Genomic DNA, 19,699 nt, shown 5'->3' with positions numbered 1-19,699 from the left:
AAAAGGAAATGACCTCAACATAATAAACGCCATACACAAAAAAGCCCATCATACTCTATGGTAAAATACTGAAACTTTTCTACTAAGATCAAGAACAGGTTAATGATGCCTACTCTCACCACTTCTACTTAACATACTCGAAGTCCTAACCAGAGCAATGCAGCAAGGATAAGTAAGTAAACAACCAAATAAATAAATGGCATCCAAATCAGAAAGGAAGAAGTAAAATTGTCCCTATTTTCAGACACAACATGATCTTATACACAGGAAATCCCAAAAACTACAAAAAAAAAAAAAAGAAAAATACTGTTAAAACTAATAAACGAATTCAGTAAAGTTGCAGGATATAAAAACAACATATACTAATAAATGATCTAAAACAAAAATTAGTTAAAGAATCCCATTTACAACAACATCAGAAAGAATAAAATACTAAGGAATAAATTTAAGGAAGTAAAAGACTTATTCGCTAAAAACTATAACACCATGATGAAAGAAATTAAAGAGACAAATGAATGGAAAGCCATCCCATGTTTGTGGATTTGTGTTTGTGTATTATTAAAATGTCCATACTACCCAAATCAATTAACAGATTCAATGAAATCCCTATCAAAATCCCAATGGTGGGGATGCCTAGGTGGCTCAGTGGTTGGGCGTCTACCTTTGGCTCAGGGTGTGATCCGAGGGTCCTGGGATGGAGTCCCATAACCGGCTCCCTGTGTGGAGCCTGATTCTCTCTCCGCCTGTGTCTCTCTGCCTCTCTCTCTCTCTCTCTGTGTCTCTGATGAATAAATAAATAAAATCTTTTTTTTTTTTTTAATCCCAATGGTGGGCAGCCCGGGTGGCTCAGCGGTTTAGCGCCACCTTCAGCCCAGGGTGTGATCCTGGAGACCAGGGATCAAGTCCCACATCGGGCTCCCTTGTGTGGAGCCGGCTTCTCGCTCTGCCTGTGTCTCTGCCTCTCTTTCTCTCTGTGTCTCTCATGAATAAATAAATAAAATCTTGAAAAGAAAGAAAAGAAAAGAAAAGAAAAGAAAAGAAAAGAAAAGATCCCAATGGTGTTTCTCACAGAGAAAAAAACAAGCCTAAAATCCATATAAAATAACAAAAAACTCCGTATAGCCAAAACAATCTTGAAAAAGAACAAAGCTGGAATCATTACATTTCCCGATTTCAAGAAAGCTAAATATCCACATGCAAAAGAATGATTATGGGGGTGCCTGGGTGGCTCAGTTGGTTAAGCATCTGCACTGGGCTCAGGTCATGACCCAGGGTCCTGGGATAGGGCCCTACATCAGATTCCCCACTGGCATGCTTTCTCTCTCTGTCAAATAAATATAATCTTAAAAAAAAAAAAGATCACCTTTAAAAAAATGATTTTGGACACCCATCTTACACCATACATCAAATCAAATCAAAATGGATTAAAGACTTAAATGTAAGACTCAAATTATAAAAGTCCCAGAAGAAAACATAGGGGAAAAGCTTCGTGACATTAGTCATGACAGTGACTTCACAGAAATAGTACCAAAAGCACAGGTATCAAAAGCAAATAGACCAATGGGACTGTATCAAACTAAAAAAGCTTTTGCACAGCAAAAGAAACAATTAATAGAGGGAAAAAGGCAAACTATATAATGAGAATAATGTATCTGTAAACCACATATCTGAAAAGGGGTTAATCTCCAAAATATATTAGGAACTCCTACAACTCAATAGCAAAAAAACTAATAATCCAATTTCAAAACAGGCAAAGAACTTGAATAGACATTCCCCAAAGAATAGCACAAAACCACAATGAGTTACCACCACATACCTGTAAGGATGTCTACTATCAAGAAAACAAAAGACAACAAGGATGTAGAGAAACTAGAACACTTGTACACTGTTGGTGGGAATGCAAAATGGTAGCCATTATGAAAACAGCATGGAATTTCCTCAAAAAAATTAAAAATAAAAACATCATAATATCTAACAATCCTACTTCTGGGTATTTTTCGAAAATAATTGAAGTCGGATTTTGAAGAGGAAGTACCATTATCATGTCAATGCATCACTGTTCACAACAGGCAAGATGTGGAAACAACCTAATAGACTAATGGATTTGTTTTAAATGTGGTATATACATACATTGGAATTATTTGTCAGCCTTAAAAAAAGAAGGAATTCCTCTAATATGCAACAACACAAATGAATCTTGAAGACTTCATGCTAGGGAAAATAAGCCAGGACAAATACCATCACAAATACCATGGTTTCACTTATACCAGGTACTGAAAAGAGTACCTTTGGCTCCAGTCGTGATCCCAGGTTCCTGGGATTGAGTCCCGCATCAGGCTCTCTGCAGAGAGCCTGCTTCTTCCTCTGCCTATGTCTCTCTGTCTCTCATGAATAAATAAAAATATTTTTTAAAAATTGTCAGACTCATATAAGAAAAGGATAAAATGGTTGTCAGGGACAAGGGAGAAGATTAAAGAGGAAGCTGCTAATCAATGGGTATAAAATTTCAGTTATGCAAGACGAGTAAGTTCTGGAGATCTGCTATACAACATCGTGCATATTGATCAATAACATTACTATATTGTACACTTAAAAAATCTGTTAACAGGGCAGATCTCATCTTAACTGTTCTTATAATAAGTTTTAAGAAAAAAAAGTCACAATTGGGACATTATTTTAAAGCTTGCATTATATATCCTACAACAGAATTTTTCAAATTGCAATTTGTAATACACTGGTCACAAAAAAAAAAAAAATACACTGGTCACAAAATCAATTTCATAGAGCAAGATCAAGGGGCACCTGGATGGCTCAGTTGTTCAGGTCATGATCCCAGGATCCCCACATCTCCTTCTCCCTCTGCCATCCCCCCTTCACCAGCTTGTGCTCTCTGGCTCTATCTAATAAGTAAATAAAATCTTAAAAAAAGAAAAAGAAAAAGACCAAGATCAACATTTTACGATTAATTAAAATAAAAACTATCAGATTGTACCACACGTAGTAAGGGTATCATTTCATAAAACTTTTGTTTCAAGTATCTGTATGCTTATGCATACAATTGGGTGCCAATATAAAATATGTCTCTTAATTATGAGTCATAGCCAAAAATACTTGAGAATCCTTGCCTGGAAGCTGAGAATACTTACTACCTTCCCTAAAATCTTTGTCAAAGTCCTTCATTAGGCTCAAGTGAAACAAGCCACAATAAGTTTAATTACATTCTTAATATAATCTTATTGATCTACCAAAAAAATACATCATTTGGTCACTGGAGAAAAAAAAAGGAACAGTACGAGCAATATTCAAGCATTGCTAGAATGCCAGGCATAAATTATGTTATTTCTACCAATCATGGAGATACAAAGATTACTAAAGAAATGTAACATCAATTTTCTTTTACCACCACCCAATTTTAACCATTTAACTACTCCAAATTTTAGGAATTAAACACCAATCGATGCATATTTACAATGCATAGCAATACTTTCTGAATTTCCAGTAAAATACCTTACTCTCCCCCAAGTGAGAAAATATGGCCTAATTCTCCTTGAAGAATAGAGAGTATATATTACAGCTCTGAAATATTTTTTCAGAAAACTTCCTGCCTGGGGACACCTGGGTGGCTCAGCAGTTGAGCCTCTCTCTGTCTTTGGCTCAGGGTGTGATCCTGGAGTTTTGGGATTGAGTCCCACATTGGGCTCCCTGCATGGAGCCTGCTTCTCCCTCTGCCTATGTCTCTGCCTCTCTCTCTGTGTCTCTCGTGAATAAATAAATAAAATCTTTAAAAAATAAGAAAAAAAAGAAAACGTCCCGCCTTAAACAACAATCCATTTTAATAACTGAGATAAAATTGTATCTATCAATTCACTAAGCCTTTAGGTTTAAGTAGCTCAGTGTCTGAACAATGCTAATGGCATTTGTGGTGGATAATTCTTGTTTTGGACTGTTATCCTTGGTCCCTGACCACGAAATGCTAGTGGTATATCCTCCCTCCTCCATAGACATTGCAACAACCAAAAATGGTCCCATACTTTTCCAATTACCCTCTGGAGATACGGTACCTCTGCCATTAAGAAACACTAAAAAATTTAGCTGATACTCTCCTTAGATCAACTGATTGTCACATAATGAATTGTAGCCTCGAATTCAGGGCAGAGATGTCAGCCAGCTACCAGTGCCTTGAATTTAACTATTTCCAAGGTAGCATTAAGATCATATAGCCCGAAATAAAGAGAATATTTACCATTTTTTTCCCAGCACAGGCAGTCCTTGGCTGTTATTTTTAAAAATGGTATGCAGCAAATGTAAACATCCAAGAAAAAAAAAGATTAACGTATGGATTCTACAAGCCTTCTAAGTTAAATCTTTATCTCCATTTCCGCCAAATTTCACAAAGAAAGGAGAGAATTAGAGAAGAAATATCTAAGATTATTTCCTTGAACAAAGTCTACAAGTATATTTTATATGTTTATGTATACATGTCTAGTGCACAGATTTAAGGGAAAAGTCACTGAATTATATGTGACCAGTTTTATCAGATTGAAAAGAATATGTAACACTTACTAAATACTTGTGACCAGAAAGTAGCAAATGTTTATTCAATTCTTGCAGCAAGCTTATGAGTGCATTATTATTTCCCCCATTACAGAGAGGAGAATATTGAGGTACAGAGAAGTTGAACAACCTGTACAAGATCTCCTAGTGATTAAGTGGCTGAGCCAGGGTTCAAATTCAGATTAATGCCAGAGTTCTCACTAAAGGCTGTATTGTTTCAAGGCACACATAAGATGGGAGGAAGAGATTTTAAAAGCAAAAAAAGAGGGGTGCTTGGGTAGCTCAGTAGGTTGAGTGTCCAATTCTTTTTTCTTTTTTAAGATTTTTTTTTAATGTATTTATTCATGAGAGACACAGAGAGATAGGCAGAGACACAAGCCGAGGGAGAAGCAGGCTCCATGCAGGGAGCCTGATGTGGGACTTGATCCTGGGTCTCCAGGATCAGGCCCTAGGCTGAAGGCAGCACTAAACCGCTGAGCCACTTAGGCTGCCCCGAGCGTCCGATTCTTGATTTCAGCTCAGGTCATGATCTCAGGGTCTGGGGATCAAGCCTTGGGCTCTGCACTGAGTGTGGAGTCCACTTAAGATTCTCTCCCTCTTCCTTTGCCCCTACCCCATCTAAAAAAATAATAAATAAAAATAATAAGTGGGAAAAAATAAAATTAATAAAAGCAGGAAAGAATTTGTCTGAAAACTATGAAAAATGTTAATACTCCACTAAAGTACAATTAGGAAAAAGTTCTCAGCAAAAATTCCTACGACCAAAAAAAACTAGATTTTCAACCCAAGGCTCTTCAGCAATCAAATTTAAACTCTGTACTTAAAAAAAAACAAAACAAAACAAAAAACCCTGTACTTAAAAGTTCACATTACAAAGAAGCTCAAATTAAATGACCTGTGAACTCCATTTTGTACATATTACCTTGCACATAATATTCAACTTTATTTTTTTTAAGATTTTATTTACTTATTCATGAGAAATAGAGGCAGAGACACAGGCAGAGGGAGAAGCAGGCTCCATGCAGCGAGCCCGATGTGGGACTCAATCCCAGGACCGTGGGATCACACCCTGAGTCAAAGACAGGCACTCAACCACTGAGCCACCCAAATGTCCCAATACTCAACTTTATTTTTTTTTTAAAGATTTTATTTATTTATTTATTCATGAGAGAGAGAGAGAGAGAGGCACAGACACAGGCAGAGGGAGAAGCAGGCTCCATGCAGGGAGCCCGACGTGGGACTTGATCCTGGGTCTCCAGGATCACGCCCTGGGCTGAAGGCAGCGCTAAACCGCTAAGCCACCGGGGCTGCCCCCCAATACTCAACTTTAAAACACTGTTAGCCCGTTTAGTTTGTTGCCTAGGTGGCATTTAATTGTGACAACCATATGTTACTTATGTACAAAAGATATTTTTAAAAAATAATTTTTACTCTAATCAATTATATATTACAAAGGAGAAAAGGCACCTATCCACTGGGTAAATCTGGCAGACAGAAACTTAACCCAAAGTGAGATTTAACGTGAGATTTAATGAAACTACCATTGTGGCCCTCCTGATGTGCAGCACTAAAAAAGACAAAACATCTTGCCTACAATATTTATCCTGAAGCAACTCAGGAGGAGAAAGATAAATTCAAATTGAAGAATAGTCTACAAAACAGCTCATCTCTCAAAATGTCAATGTCATGAAAGACACCTCTCCCTTCTTAAAACCAGGCTTTAGGAACTGTTTTAGGGTAAGAGACAGGACAACTAAATGCAATGTAATCCTTGACTGAATTCTAGATCTCAAAGCTTTAACATAAAGTAAACAACATTATTAAAACCAGGGAAACATACAATATAGACTGTACATTAGATGATAATATATCAATACTAAATAAAGTTCCTGAGTATACTAACTGTACTGCAGTTGTGTAAGAGAAATCTCTTTATTCTCTGGAAATCAATGCCAAAATACTTAAGAGCAAAGTATCATGTCTGCAAGTAACCCTAAAATGTTTCAGCAAAATATAAATATGTGTGCATGTATGCATGTACATGTATGCATGCATGTATGTGTGTGTGGAGAGAGAACACAAAAATGTAGCAACATGTTCAAAATTGATAAATTTAGTCAAAAGGGTATATTGCTGACCACTCTACCATTCTTAACACTATTCTGAAGGTTTAAATGTCATCAAAATAAAAGACTGGAGCAGAAAATAATCCAAGACACAAAACTCAGGAATCTTAATGTAAGTATTACCTAAGGAATTAAGGCAGAATAACAGAATTATTCTCTTTGGTGAGGCTCCTGGGTGGTGCTGTCAGTTGAGCACCTAACTCTTGATTTCAGCCCAGGTCATGATCTCAGGGTCTTGAGATCAAGCCCTGCATTGGGCTCCACTCTCAGCAAGGAGTCTGCTTCAGATTCTCGCTCTCTCCTTCTCTCCTCTGCCTTGCACTGGAGCACATGTTCTCTCCCCCCCCCCCCCTTTTCTCTCTCACAAATAAATAAATTTTAGAAAAAAAGAATCATTCTCAAGCAGCCCTGGTGGCGCAGTGGTTTAGCGCCACCTGCAGCCTAGGGCGTGATCCTGGAGACCCAGGATTGAGTCCCACGTTGGGCTCCCTGCATGGAGCCTGCTTCTCCCTCTGCCTGTGTCTCTGCCTCTCTCTGTGTGTCTCTCATGAATAAATAAATAAAATCTTAAAAAAAAAAAAAAAAAAGAATCATTCTCTTTAGTAAAAGTAGGAAAAGAAAAGAAATGAATCAAGAAGCAGAAGTCATGGGGCAGGACAGGAATTCAGACCACCGTGACTCAAACCTCTATCTTCCTGTCATTATAACCCCAAGTACAAACATAGTATTGGCAGGAACCAAGTAAGCAAAGTTCTGCATGCAGAAACAATGAGTGTTCACTCACCTACCAATATTTATTAAATATCTATGTGCCAGACACTATGGCAGCAGTACAAATAAGAACAAAGGCCCTGGAATCAGAGCGTGCAGGTTCAAATCCCAGCACTACCAAATGCCAGGTCTACCATTTGCTATTTGTGTAACTTTTAGCAAATTACTCAATCTCTCTGTGCTTTGATATTTTCATTTTTAAAGGGAAAATAATAGGGGCACCTGGGTGGCTCAGTCAGTTGAGAGTCTGCCTTCAGCTCAGGTCATGATCCTGGGGTCCTGGGATCAAGCTCTGCATCAGGCTCACTGCTCAGTGGGGAGCCTGCTTCTCCTTCTCCTCCCCACTCATGCTCTCTGTTGCTCTGTCACTCTCTCTCTCTCAAATAAACAAAAATCTCTAAAAAAAAATTAAAAATTAAAAAATAAAGGGAAGCCAATAATAGTACCTAATTTAAAGGACTGTTGTAGAAGATTAGGTAACACAACAAATGTAAAATGCTATAATATTGCCTGGCATCTATATACTAAACAACCCAATAGATACTAGCTACTTTTGTGTGTTACTATTAGGCCTAGAGATACTAAGTCAAAGAAGATATGGCTTCTTCCCTCAGGGTTTTTGCAGTCTATCTAGAGAAGCAAACAGGAATCAATGTCCAGAGAATAGTGTGATAAGCAGTATGGTAAAGGTACTGTAAGAGCACAGGTTTAATTTAAATTAAACAAAGAAAATAAAGTTTACCACAAATGGGACCAGAGATGATTTCTAAAGAACAAGTAGTTATTTCCTATTCAAAGAGAGTAATTAACCGTTTGAGACAATGGTAGAAGCATGAAAACATTAATAGGAAAAAGCATGTCATCAGCTGAAGTTAAGTGAACAAGAATGAAAAGTACAGCAGGAAAAACTTAAAGGAAAGCAGGAGCCAGATCATAAATGGCTTGTGTGATAAGGTGAGTTTGGACTTTTTCCTGAAAGCTACAAGGAGCCACTGAAAACACAGAAATAGAGATATGATGTGATTAAATCTCCATGTCAGCAAAATCACCTGGATAGCCAAGTGAAAGGCAATTTAAAGAGGTGACAAGTCAGGGGATCCCTGGATGGCGCAGCGGTTTAGCGCCTGCCTTTGGCCCAGGGCGCGATCCTGGAGACCCGGGATCGAATCCCACATCGGGCTCTCGGCACATGGAGCCTGCTTCTCCCTCTGCCTGTGTCTCTGCCTCTCTCTCTCTCTGTGACTATCATACATAAATAAAAAAATAAAAAAAAAAAAGAGGTGACAAGTCCAGTTAGAATTCTACTACAGTAACACAGAGGGATAAAAATATATAGGCTTCAACTCTTAAGTATATTACCTAAGAGATGAGAAAACATGCATCCACATGAAAACCTGTACACAAATAGTCATAGTAGCATTATTCTTAAGAGCCAAAGGCTAGAAACAACCCAAATGTCCATTAACTGATACATGGATTTTTAAAATATGGTATATCCATACGATGAAATATTATTCATCCTTAAAAAGGAATGAAGTTCAGGGGCACCCAGGTGGCTCAGTGGTTGAGCATCTGTCTTCAGCTCAGGCCGTGATCCCAGGGTCCTGGGATGGAGTCCCACATTGGACTCCCCACAGAGAACCTGCTTCTCCCTCTGCCTGTGTCTCTGCCTCTCTCTCTGTGTGTGTCTCTCATGAATAAATAAATAAAATCTTAAAAAAAAAAAAGGAATGAAGTTCTGACATCTGCTACAACATAGATGAGACTTGAAAACATGAGGCTAAGTGAAAGAAGCCAGTCTACAAAAGAGCATATGTTGTATGAGTCTATTTATATGAAACACCTAGAACAACCAAATCCATAGAGAGAGCTGTAGAAGGAAGCCAGCTGCTCTGTCATGATAACACTCAAGCAATCCTACATAGAGGTCTATCTGCAAAGGAAATGAAGCCTCCAGCCAATAGCCAGTGAGAAACCATGGTCTCCTGCCACAGCCATGTAAGTAAGCTTAGAAATGGATCCTCCAGCCCCAGTCAAGTCTTTAGATAACCAGAGCACCAGCAAACATTATGAATACAACCTCAAAGCCAGAATCACTCAGTTAAGCTGCTCCTAAATTCCTGAGCCACAGAAACTATATGACACAATGTTGTTCTGTGTTTTTGGTTTCTTGGTTTTTTAATATTTTATTTTATTCATGAGAGACATACAAAGAGAGACAGAGACATAGGCAGAGGGAGAAGCAGGCTCCCTCTAAGGAGCCTGATTTGAGACTCAATTCCAGGACCCTGGGATCACAACCTGAACCAAAGGCAGATGCTCTGAGCCACCCAGGTGCCCTGAGATAACGCTTATTATTGTTGTAAGCTGCTGAGTTTTAGAATAATTTGCTATGCTGAAACAGATAATTTATTGAATTTATTAATTCTCCAATAAAACTTTTAAAAGTTCAGGGTACCTGGCTGGCTCAGTCAGTAGAGCATTCCACTTTTGATCTCAGGGTTATAATAAGTTCAAGCCCAACACTGGATGTAGAGTTTACTTAAAAATAAAATATTTGGGGGATCCCTGGGTGGCTCAGCAGTTTAGTGCCTGTCTTTGGCCCAGGGCGTGATCTTGAGTCCCGGGATTGAGTCTGCGTCAGGCTCCCTGCATGGAGCCTGCTTCTCCCTCTGCCTGTGTCTCTGCCTCTCTCCCTCTCTCTCTCTCTCTCTCTCATGAATAAATAAAATCTTTTAAAAAAATAAAATAAAATCTTTAAAAATAAAAAACTTTTAAAAGTCCGTGTGTACTAGTATATTCATTTACCTTATTTACTAAGCAACTGAACATTCATGTACAGAGCAAAATTCTCCAATTAGCAAATAGCTAATCTACATATACAAAGAAAAATAACCAGATAAATGATTCCCTTAATTCTTTTTATTTTTTTAAATGATTCCCTTTAAAAACAAATAAGTAAACAGGAAACCAAGAACACAAGAACTTCGTTTTAAAGATTTATTGAAAAAAAAGAAAGAAAGAAAGATAGATAGATAGATTGATTTATTGAGAGCACAAAGCCCAAGGCAGGGCTCGATCTCACAACTCAGATCATGACCTGAGCTGATATCAAAAGTTAAGTGCTTAACCAACTGAGCCACCCAGGTGCCCAAATACTAAAGCTTTTATTGAAAGGCCTGAAGTATTATAGAATAGTTTTTCAAGGAAAAAAAAAAAAAAAAAAACTTCAAATAAAATCTAAAGCCACTATTCAAGAAAGGTTACACTTTTGGGACCCCTAGGTGGCTCAGCGGTTGAACATTTGCCTTCGGCTCAGGGCATGATCCCAGGGTCCAGGGATCAAGTCCCACATTGGGCTCCCTGTAGGGAGCTTGCATCTCTCTCTGCCTCTCTCATGAATTAAAAAAAAAAAAAAAAAAGATTAATAACTAAAAAGATTTAGTTATTTACTTATGAGAGATAGACAGAGAGAGAGAGAAAGAGACAGGCAGAGAGAGACAGTTGACCTGCAGTAAGCAACTAATACAAAAATAAGGAGGGAAATAAGCAATGGGAAAACTCTGTCAGAAGAAGATTAAATCTGATACAGAACTTAGCAAAATTTGTATAGGATATAAAGTTAGAAAGTCATGTTTACGAGGGATCTTTTTTATTATTCAATTAATTACCATACACTGTATTTTTAGTTTTGGAGGTAGAGTTTAGTGATTCATCAGTTTTATATAATACCCAGTACTCATTACATCACGTGCCTCCCTTAATATCCATCACCTAGCTATCCCATCCCCCCATCCTCTCCAGCAAGCAACTCTGTTTGTTTCCTATGGTTAAGAGTCTTACAGGGGATCTTTTTGGGGAGCTGGGAATATAACACCAGAGTATAGTAATAGTTACACAACTCTACAAATTTACTAAAATTATTGACTTATACACTTTAAACAGGCAAATTTTGCAGTATATAAATTACACATCAATAAAGCTATTACTTAAAAAGTGGTATTTGTGGGACACCTGGGTGGCTCAGTGGTTGAGCACATGCCTTTGGCCCACGGTGTGATCCTGGAGTCCCGGGATGGAGTTCCACGTCGGGCTCCCTGCATGGAGCTTACTTCTCTCTCTGCCTATGCCTCTGCCTCTCTCTGTGTCTCTCATGAATAAATAAAATCTTTTTTTTTTATCTTTTTTTTTTAAAGATTTATTTATTTATTTATTTATGATAGACAGAGAGAGAGAGAGAGAGAGGCAGAGACACAGGAGGAAGGAGAAGCAGGCTCCATGCCAGGAGCCCGACGTGGGACTCGATCCCGGGACTCCAGGATCGCGCCCTGGGCCAAAGGCAGGCGCCAAAACGCTGAGCCTAAATAAAATCTTAAAAAAAAAGTGGTATTTGTCTGCTGAAGCAAGAAGGGAGAATTTTGTTATTAGAGTTCCTGACCGAAGAAAGAAAAGCCAAGAGAAAAAATACAACAATTCATTCTATAGACAGGAAAATAAAAATGAAAATTGTCACATATTAAGAAATATTAATGTTTCCATTTCAGCCCAATAAAGGACAGTATTGTGTCACTAGGTAACTCTCTATAAACCTTGCTAAGACCACAAAAGCTTACTATTTTAAGAGTAAAAAGACAATAGATTTGGAGACATTAAATGTGGAATCAGGGGAAAAAATACTCCACCTTAATTTCCTATCACCTGGGAGAGAGGTAACAATTTATTCTAATCCCATATGTCTGAGATGTAGAGATGGTATCTCCTATCAGAGAAGAATTTCAAGAGGAAATTTTAAAGCAGAAAATCAAATCTAGAATCATTCCAAAAGAATGTATGACAATTTCTTTACCAGCAAGATGACAACAGTCAATTCCCTCAGCCAGCAAAAGATCCAAATGGGGAATTTTTTGGTATTTTTGGAGAAGTTTAATTTGCATTGGTTCAGGGGCTTTTGCAGAAGTTGCCCAACACAGCAGCACTGTATTTTACTCACCCATGTGCAACTACAGAGACCAAGCAAAACTGCACCTATAAACAACCACAATTCACATTTGCTTTGAGCTATGAAAATATTAACCTACTCTGACTTCAGCAAAGCCTGGCTCAAGAGTCTCAACTTCCCAAAACAGCTAAGGTGTCTCTAATTTCAGATCTGCTAGTCTCCTTTCTGCCTTTGGCTAAATCAGTAGCAACTCTGTTTTTATTTTCCAGATAAAAACAAAAACAAAAAAATTCCATTAACTCATGTAGGTATTTTTTTTTCCTTCATAAAAGAAGGTTCTAGCAGACATATATGAAGTAACATGTATCAATATCTAAACCTCTTCCTTCTAAGTGGCTACAAAAAAGATCAGAATAGTTCAAGGAAGTGATATCCATGATGTCATCCACTTAGACTTGAAAAAGTACAATATCAATGAACTTTGTATGTTTCAATAAAAGAACACATTGTGAAAATTTACAGTAGCATGCCTAATCCTTAGGCATTCAGTAAATTTTAGTTTCTTTCCTTTCCATTAATCCTTACAGTATTTCCATGAAATAGTTCTTATTTATACTATCCCCAATAAAAAGCAGGAAAACAGAAAGAAGATAATTTCCTGAGTGACCATCCAGACCAGACATGATATTCAGGCCTCCAGATGATAATGAAGGAAATTAAACTTTCATCAACTCTTCTACCTCTCTTCCTAGGCAGCAGTGTCAATTCCAAGGACCATGTTCCTTTTGCTACAGAAAGTAGCTCAATGGGGCACCTGGCTGGCTCAGTTGCTGGAGCATGCAACTGTTGATCTCAGGGTTGTAAGTTCAAGCCCTACATCAGACATAAAGCTTACTTAAAAAAAAAAAAAAAAAAAAAAAGTAACTCAACTGTTTTTCCTTGTAGCAACATATTTATGATTACTGTTCTTTGTAACTGAGAGCAAGGAATCTCAAGAATTTTTGCTGTTCTACCTGCAGGTACAAGAATCCAAGATTGTCAGCAACCTCTGGACCCTCTACAAAGTTCATAGGATTCCTGGTTGGAGGGATTGTAGGGAGTAGTGTCACCATCTTTTTGGCTATCAAGTTCACTCTCTGAGTGATCCAAGTTTCCTGCAATCATGAGCAATGGGATCTCCACATACCTAAGAACACAGAAAACTAGAACTAGGTGAACCAGCACTACCTTACTTTGACAGGAAATGTTCTGACGGAAATAGGTTTGCAGAGCTGCGTGAAGCTGCCATCTATAGCTTTCTGCAGGCATCTGACACAAGACAGATACAGGAGCCAAAACCATATCTGCTGTATTTTTGTTTAGCCCAGAACTTAAGATAGGAACACAAGCATGTTACCGTCAAATCAAACTCTAGTGGTTGCAGATAGACAGATTCTGTCACCAGTAACAAAATTTATAATTACCATGATGGCCTGGCTACTGTCAAAACAGGCCCTCTGTTGCATTTAGTCTACTATTCACATAAGCTACAGAACATTAAAGTGACCAGAAGAGTTAGCCCATTACCCCAAGTCAGTTTACACAATGGCTCTAATACAAGAGCTTCTGCCCTCCAAGGACTGGATCACGGTTTGTATACACATGTGTGAATTCATGGTTCTGCAATACAACCACCAAAATGCGTAACTGGTTATGCTGTTTCTCGGCATTCAATAAATTTTAACAAGATACTGTATGTAGTCCACAACATTAGAAGACTGACCGTCACAGGGCTATGAGAGTGCATCCTTAAACAATAATCAAATCTGATCTATAATTCAAACTGTAAATATTAACAGAACAGCTTAGGAAAGGAGCAGGGAAATGTAAATAAACCTGGAACCTACCTTGTTTACAACTCCCACAGACAGATGAAATTCAATTCCATGCCAACCATACCCCTCGATCACTAAAACACAAACAGAAAAATAAAAGTTCATGCAATATAAGCAGTTCTTCCAGTTCCTAAAGGGCATTTGGTTTCAAAGGTATGAAGCTGTTTATCTCCTTTCTATCCTCTTCATGCCTACAACAGTCTTTGAGTTCTGTCACTGGCAAAAATGCCCAGATAGGTGGAGCTAAGTGATAGGTAACACTTGACTGAGCACTTACTATATATGCTAGGCACTGTTCTAAGCACTTAAATGTTCTAATTTAATCTTCAACAACCCTGTGAGTTGATTACTCTTAAGTCATTTTACATCCAAATCACAACTGAACTATACCTCTGGAAATTGCTCTTACTGGTGTTAAGAAATGCCTTTTAAATAAATGTAGGTGATCTCGACCACTGTAGCTGGGCTGTCTCAATAGCTGATATATCTACAAATGTTCCATATTCATCCATTCATTATGTATTTCTTGAGTTCTCACAATGTGCTGAGCACTATACCAGGTGCTAAAGAGGATTTATCCTGTCTTTTAAGAGAAACTAGTTGGGGAGATCAGACTATACTACAAGAAATGGTTCAAGAAATGGAATGCCCTTGGGCAGCCCGGTGGCTCAGCGGTTCAGCGCCACCTTCAGCCCAGGGCCTGATCCTGGAGATCTGGGATCGAGTCCCACATCAGGCTCCCTGCACGGAGCCTGCTTCTCCCTCTGCCAGTCTCACTCGCTCTCTCTCTCTCTCTCTCTCTGTGTCTCTCTCATGAATAAATAAAATCTTTAAAAAAAATGGAATGCCCTTTTATGAGGTATACTCTCTTGTACAACTATTCAGTAAAAACAATAAGCTTTGACAAAAGGGGAGGAAAGCTTCACATAAAAGCCAGACCTTTAAAAAAAGGTACATCAGCAAAGAGAGGAGAAAGGCTTTTCAGGCAAGGAAATGTGACCAAAAACAGGGTGGAAGGGACACATTGTGTATCTGAGGTCCTTCATAATCTGAAGCACCCAGCCACTGATCTCCCTCCTCTTTCCATTAGCTGTACCAAACTTCTTACTTCTGGGATATACAATCTTTGATAGTTCCACAGTTTTCTTACTGCATAAAATGCCCCCCTACCCCTTTCCCTGGTAGGTAGCATTAACTAATCCTAGTAAACAGTAGGCACTCAATAAACTACAGCTAGTTAGAAATCATTTTTATTATTAAAGGTTCAATTGAAACATTTTTCTAAAGCCTTTCCCAACTCCCCAGAGTTAATCTACTTGCCTCTCCACCACACTCACATGGCATTTGTCCATTTTTCCATTAGAGCGATAAAACATTTTATTGTCCCCACGTTTCCTCTTTCTTTTTCTCTTACTTGTCTGAAGAGGAATCATCTTTCATACAACTCAATGTGCCCTAAGACCTAACACAGTGTCTGGCACATAACAGGTGCCCGTTATAGTATTGTTGACTGAAATACCACTGACCCAAATTTACAAAATAAATAATAAAAGGATTCCTCTAAAACGTCAGTTCCTTTAGTACATTTAAATGATCGTTTGTCAAAATCTCATGCACTTCTACATTTTCATGAATACATCTGCTATATAACTATGCCAACAATTCATGTACAAAAAGTCAAAAGTGAAAATAAAAAGTCAAAGTGGATTCACTAAAAACTACCAGGCTCACTACTTTTTGCTTAACAACAAAATGAGGTCTTCATTCATGCCAACTGAGACAGAAAAAATTAACTGAATTGATAATTTAGATATTGTGGCTGGAGACCATTCTCAGGGAAATAGTGCCACAGCTTTGTATGCAGTCTGCATGTTTAAATAGGTATTTATATTGGCTTTAGCCATGGATCGTGGAGGTTACAAATTTAGAAGTCCAATCATAAATCCAAGATTTATTTATAGAAACTTTCCATATGGTAGGAGTTTAAGAAGTAAAACAGCAACCTTTTTGCCTGCCGAAAGCAGAGAGTAGCAGAGCGCCAAAGGAATAAACCCTCTCCTGACTCTGCTCCTGGCACTGTTCAAAGCAGAGGAAGAAATGTGCAGGGCAAGCAAGAGCCTTGCTGAAAACCAGTCACCCAGGGCAACGGGCATTTTGAATGTCTGTGCTATCCAAGGCTTAAATATTAATTGTATACATGCCCATGTTCATTTAAAGCACAACTTGTGGCTTGGAACTTAAAAAATATTCTAATGTGCTAGTTTGTCCACATATTAATGGAGTCAGCCAGGTTTTAACATGCCAAGCTTAAAATACTCTCTAAATCATTATGCAAAGGTATGAACTCAATCCTTTATTCTCAGGAAAAGGCACTTAAGGGAGAAAGACTAAAGCAGAAGTATTTCTAGGGAAGCCATAACAGAAAAAGCCAACTCCTACACAGTGATGAGTTATCTTTTAAAAATAGATGAATAGAAAGAAGATATAAGATAATGACAATTTACTTACAATTATTAACATCAAAATGAGATCCAGGATTTTTAGTTCAATGTTGTCAGAGAATGCATTTTGAAACTGACTTCTAAACGAGACCTTCTTATAAAAAAGTTGTTTTAGTCATCCACTGACTAAGCCCCTTTAGAATCCAGTCTTATGCTACACTGAAAAGAATTATATTTTTATGTGAACGGTATTATAAACAAAGTTCTTCTAATCTTTTATATTACTAGCTTTAGAAAAATTCCAATAAAATGACTAAAACTTTATAACTAAACCCTGGAAGTTTACACATCCAATCCCTTCATTCTCAGTTGGGAAACCAGAGTAGAAGAGGTTCAGTGACTTGATAACATAAAAACTTGGGCCAGAATCTGATTACTAGTCCAGTGTATTTATCCTACTACATATTACAGAACACACAGCTTTATTAAGATAGAAAATGCTTTGGAAATTATAGCAGAAGAAAAATTTAAATACCTACAAGCTTTCCCTAACTGAAAATAATTTAAAAATTAAATGTGTGTGCCCTGAAGTTTTAGAAAGGCTGTTTCTTTAAAAAATTAGGCATTAGGGACGCCTGGGTGCCTCAGCAGTTGAACAGCTGCCTTCGGCTCAGGACGTGGTCCTGGAGTTCTGGGATCAAGTCTCGTGTCAGGCTCCTACATGGAGCCTGCTTCTCCTCCCTCTGTGCCTCTCTCTGTCTCTGTGTTTTTATTTATTCATGAGAAACAGAGAGAGAGAGAGAGGCAGGGACATAGGCAGAGGAAGAAGCAGGTTCCATGCAGGGAGACTGATGCGGGACTCGATCCCAGGACTCCAGGATCATGCCCTGGGCCAAAGGCAGGCACTAAACCGCTGAACCACCCAGGAAATCCCCCTAAAATATAACGTTTTCTTAATGACTGAATGACTCTCCTATGCTTACAAATATGACTGCAGGAGAAGGAGCTGAATGACCTAGCTGGTTATTGTATCACCCACCAGAAAGCACATCTCCACCATCACTGAAGTCTGAGCATCCGTGTGGGGAACACCTGCCTTCATTGTGGAACAGCATATCTGTGCCCTCCCTACACATACTCCCACTCTCATGCATGCACAGCTACACCTAAAGGAGAGGGGTTCGGGGGTGGGGGTTAAAGTATATGTTAAAATATATTTCACATAAAATTTAGCATTTTAACCATTCTTTTTTAATTTTTTTTTTTATTTATTTATGATACTCACACAGAGAAAGCGAGAGAGAGAGGCAGAGACACAGGCAGAGGGAGAAGCAGGCTCCATGCACCGGGAGCCCGACGTGGGATTTGATCCCAGGTCTCCAGGATCGCGCCCCGGGCCAAAGGCAGGCGCCAAACCACTGCGCCACCCAGGGATCCCATTTTAACCATTCTTAACGTGTACAATTCAGTGGCAACAAGTGCATTCACAATGTTGTGCAACCATCACCACTATCCATCTCCAGAATTTTTCATCATCCGAAATAGAAACGCTACCCGTTAGACAGTAACTCCCCATTTCTCCTCCCTCTGGTCCCTGATAACATCTACTCTACTTTCTATCTCTATGTATTTGCCTATTCTATAAGCCTCATGTAAGTGAAATCATACAATATCTGTCTCTTTGTATCCAGGAACCTTTCACTTAGCATAATGTCTTCAAGTTTCATTCACCTTGTAGCATGTATCAGAATTTTCTTTTTAATGCTAAATAACATTCTATTGTATGTACATTATCACATTTTGTTTACCCATTCATCAGTGGAGGGACACTTAGATTGTTTCCACCTTTTGGCTACTGTAAATAATGCTGCTGTAAACATTGATGTACGAGTATCTGTTTAAGTCCCCACTTTCAATTCTTTTGAGTGTCACTCAGGAGTAGAATTGCTGAATTGTATGGAAACTTTATGTTTAACATTCTGAGGAACCAAAATTGCTTTTCACGGTGGCTGTACCAGTGTATATTCTCACCAATGATGCACGAGGGTTCCAGTTTCTCCTCAGGTTTTTTTTGTTGTTGTTGTTGTTTTGTTTTGTTTTTGATAATAGCTATCCTAACAAGTCTCAAGTGGTATCTCATTGTGGTTTTCATTTACATTCAAAGGAAAGGGTCCTTCTGTCTATGGCTTTAATATATTTTGTATCTGAAAGTGTTTCTATGGCACTTGCCCATTTCCACTCCACAAAGATGTGTCTTATCTTCTGGCTCTCCATGATGGTTCTCAAGAATCTACCACTCATTCCCTGCACTAGTCACTTCAAATCTTGTCCACTATGACTACCACCATACTCTGCTTTCTCTGCCTTTCTTGCACATCCTTTCACCTATGCTTCTCAAAAAACACTGATCTATTTATAACCAGACATTGCCAGTTTAATCAACACACTCCTTCAACTTCTGAAAGAACCAACTACTCCCAGCACTTTTGGCACTTTAAGTCTTCTCAGGAATTGTCAACAATGCTCAAAAATTCTTTCTTGACTATCTAAGGCACTTGCTTTTCTTTTTCTTGGTTTTAGGTTCTGCATTCTTTTGGATGCTTGAAAATGACAGAAAGTTAGTTTAATAACCAAAGTTCTAAGTCTACCTGCATTTAAGCAGAGCTTATAGATATATAAAATGAATCCACTAAACTCACTTTCAAGGAATAATTATGAGAGAGAAATTATGGGATCCCTGGGTGGCGCAGCGGTTTGGCACCTGCCTTTGGCCCAGGGCGCGATCCTGGAGACCCGGGATCGAATCCCACGTCGGGCTCCCAGTGCATGGAGCCTGCTTCTCCCTCTGCCTGTGTCTCTGTGCCTCTCTCTCTCTCTGTGACTATCATAAATGAATAGAAAAGAAGAAAAAAAAAATTAAAAAAAAAAAAAAAAGAGAGAGAAATTATATAGATCTTAAAATATAATGAATGTTTTAGGGGGAAAAGGGTAGAT

At 38.4% G+C, this 19,699-nt stretch overlaps 1 protein-coding gene across 4 annotated transcripts in view; it reads right to left on the bottom strand.

Annotated features, from left to right (window-relative positions):
- Positions 1-19,699, bottom strand: part of MRTFA (myocardin related transcription factor A) — a 198,000-nt gene that overhangs the window by 149,566 nt on the left and 28,735 nt on the right. For 2 of the 4 annotated variants that reach the window (XM_077914394.1, XM_077914392.1), the window contains exon 2: positions 14,277-14,338. Coding sequence is in view for 3 of the 4 variants with exons in the window: in XM_077914392.1 (XP_077770518.1) it covers positions 14,277-14,338 (62 nt within the window). In the remaining variant the exon portion in view is untranslated. Of the gene's footprint in view, positions 1-13,403; positions 13,518-14,276; positions 14,339-19,699 lie in introns of those variants that run through there. The other 2 variants (XM_077914391.1, XM_077914393.1) reach the window with 1 other exon arrangement.

Source organism: Canis aureus, chromosome 11 (genome assembly GCF_053574225.1).
Source record: "Canis aureus isolate CA01 chromosome 11, VMU_Caureus_v.1.0, whole genome shotgun sequence".
Classification (NCBI taxonomy): Eukaryota; Metazoa; Chordata; class Mammalia; order Carnivora; family Canidae; genus Canis; species Canis aureus.
This window is presented reverse-complemented; position numbering and strand designations above follow the sequence as displayed.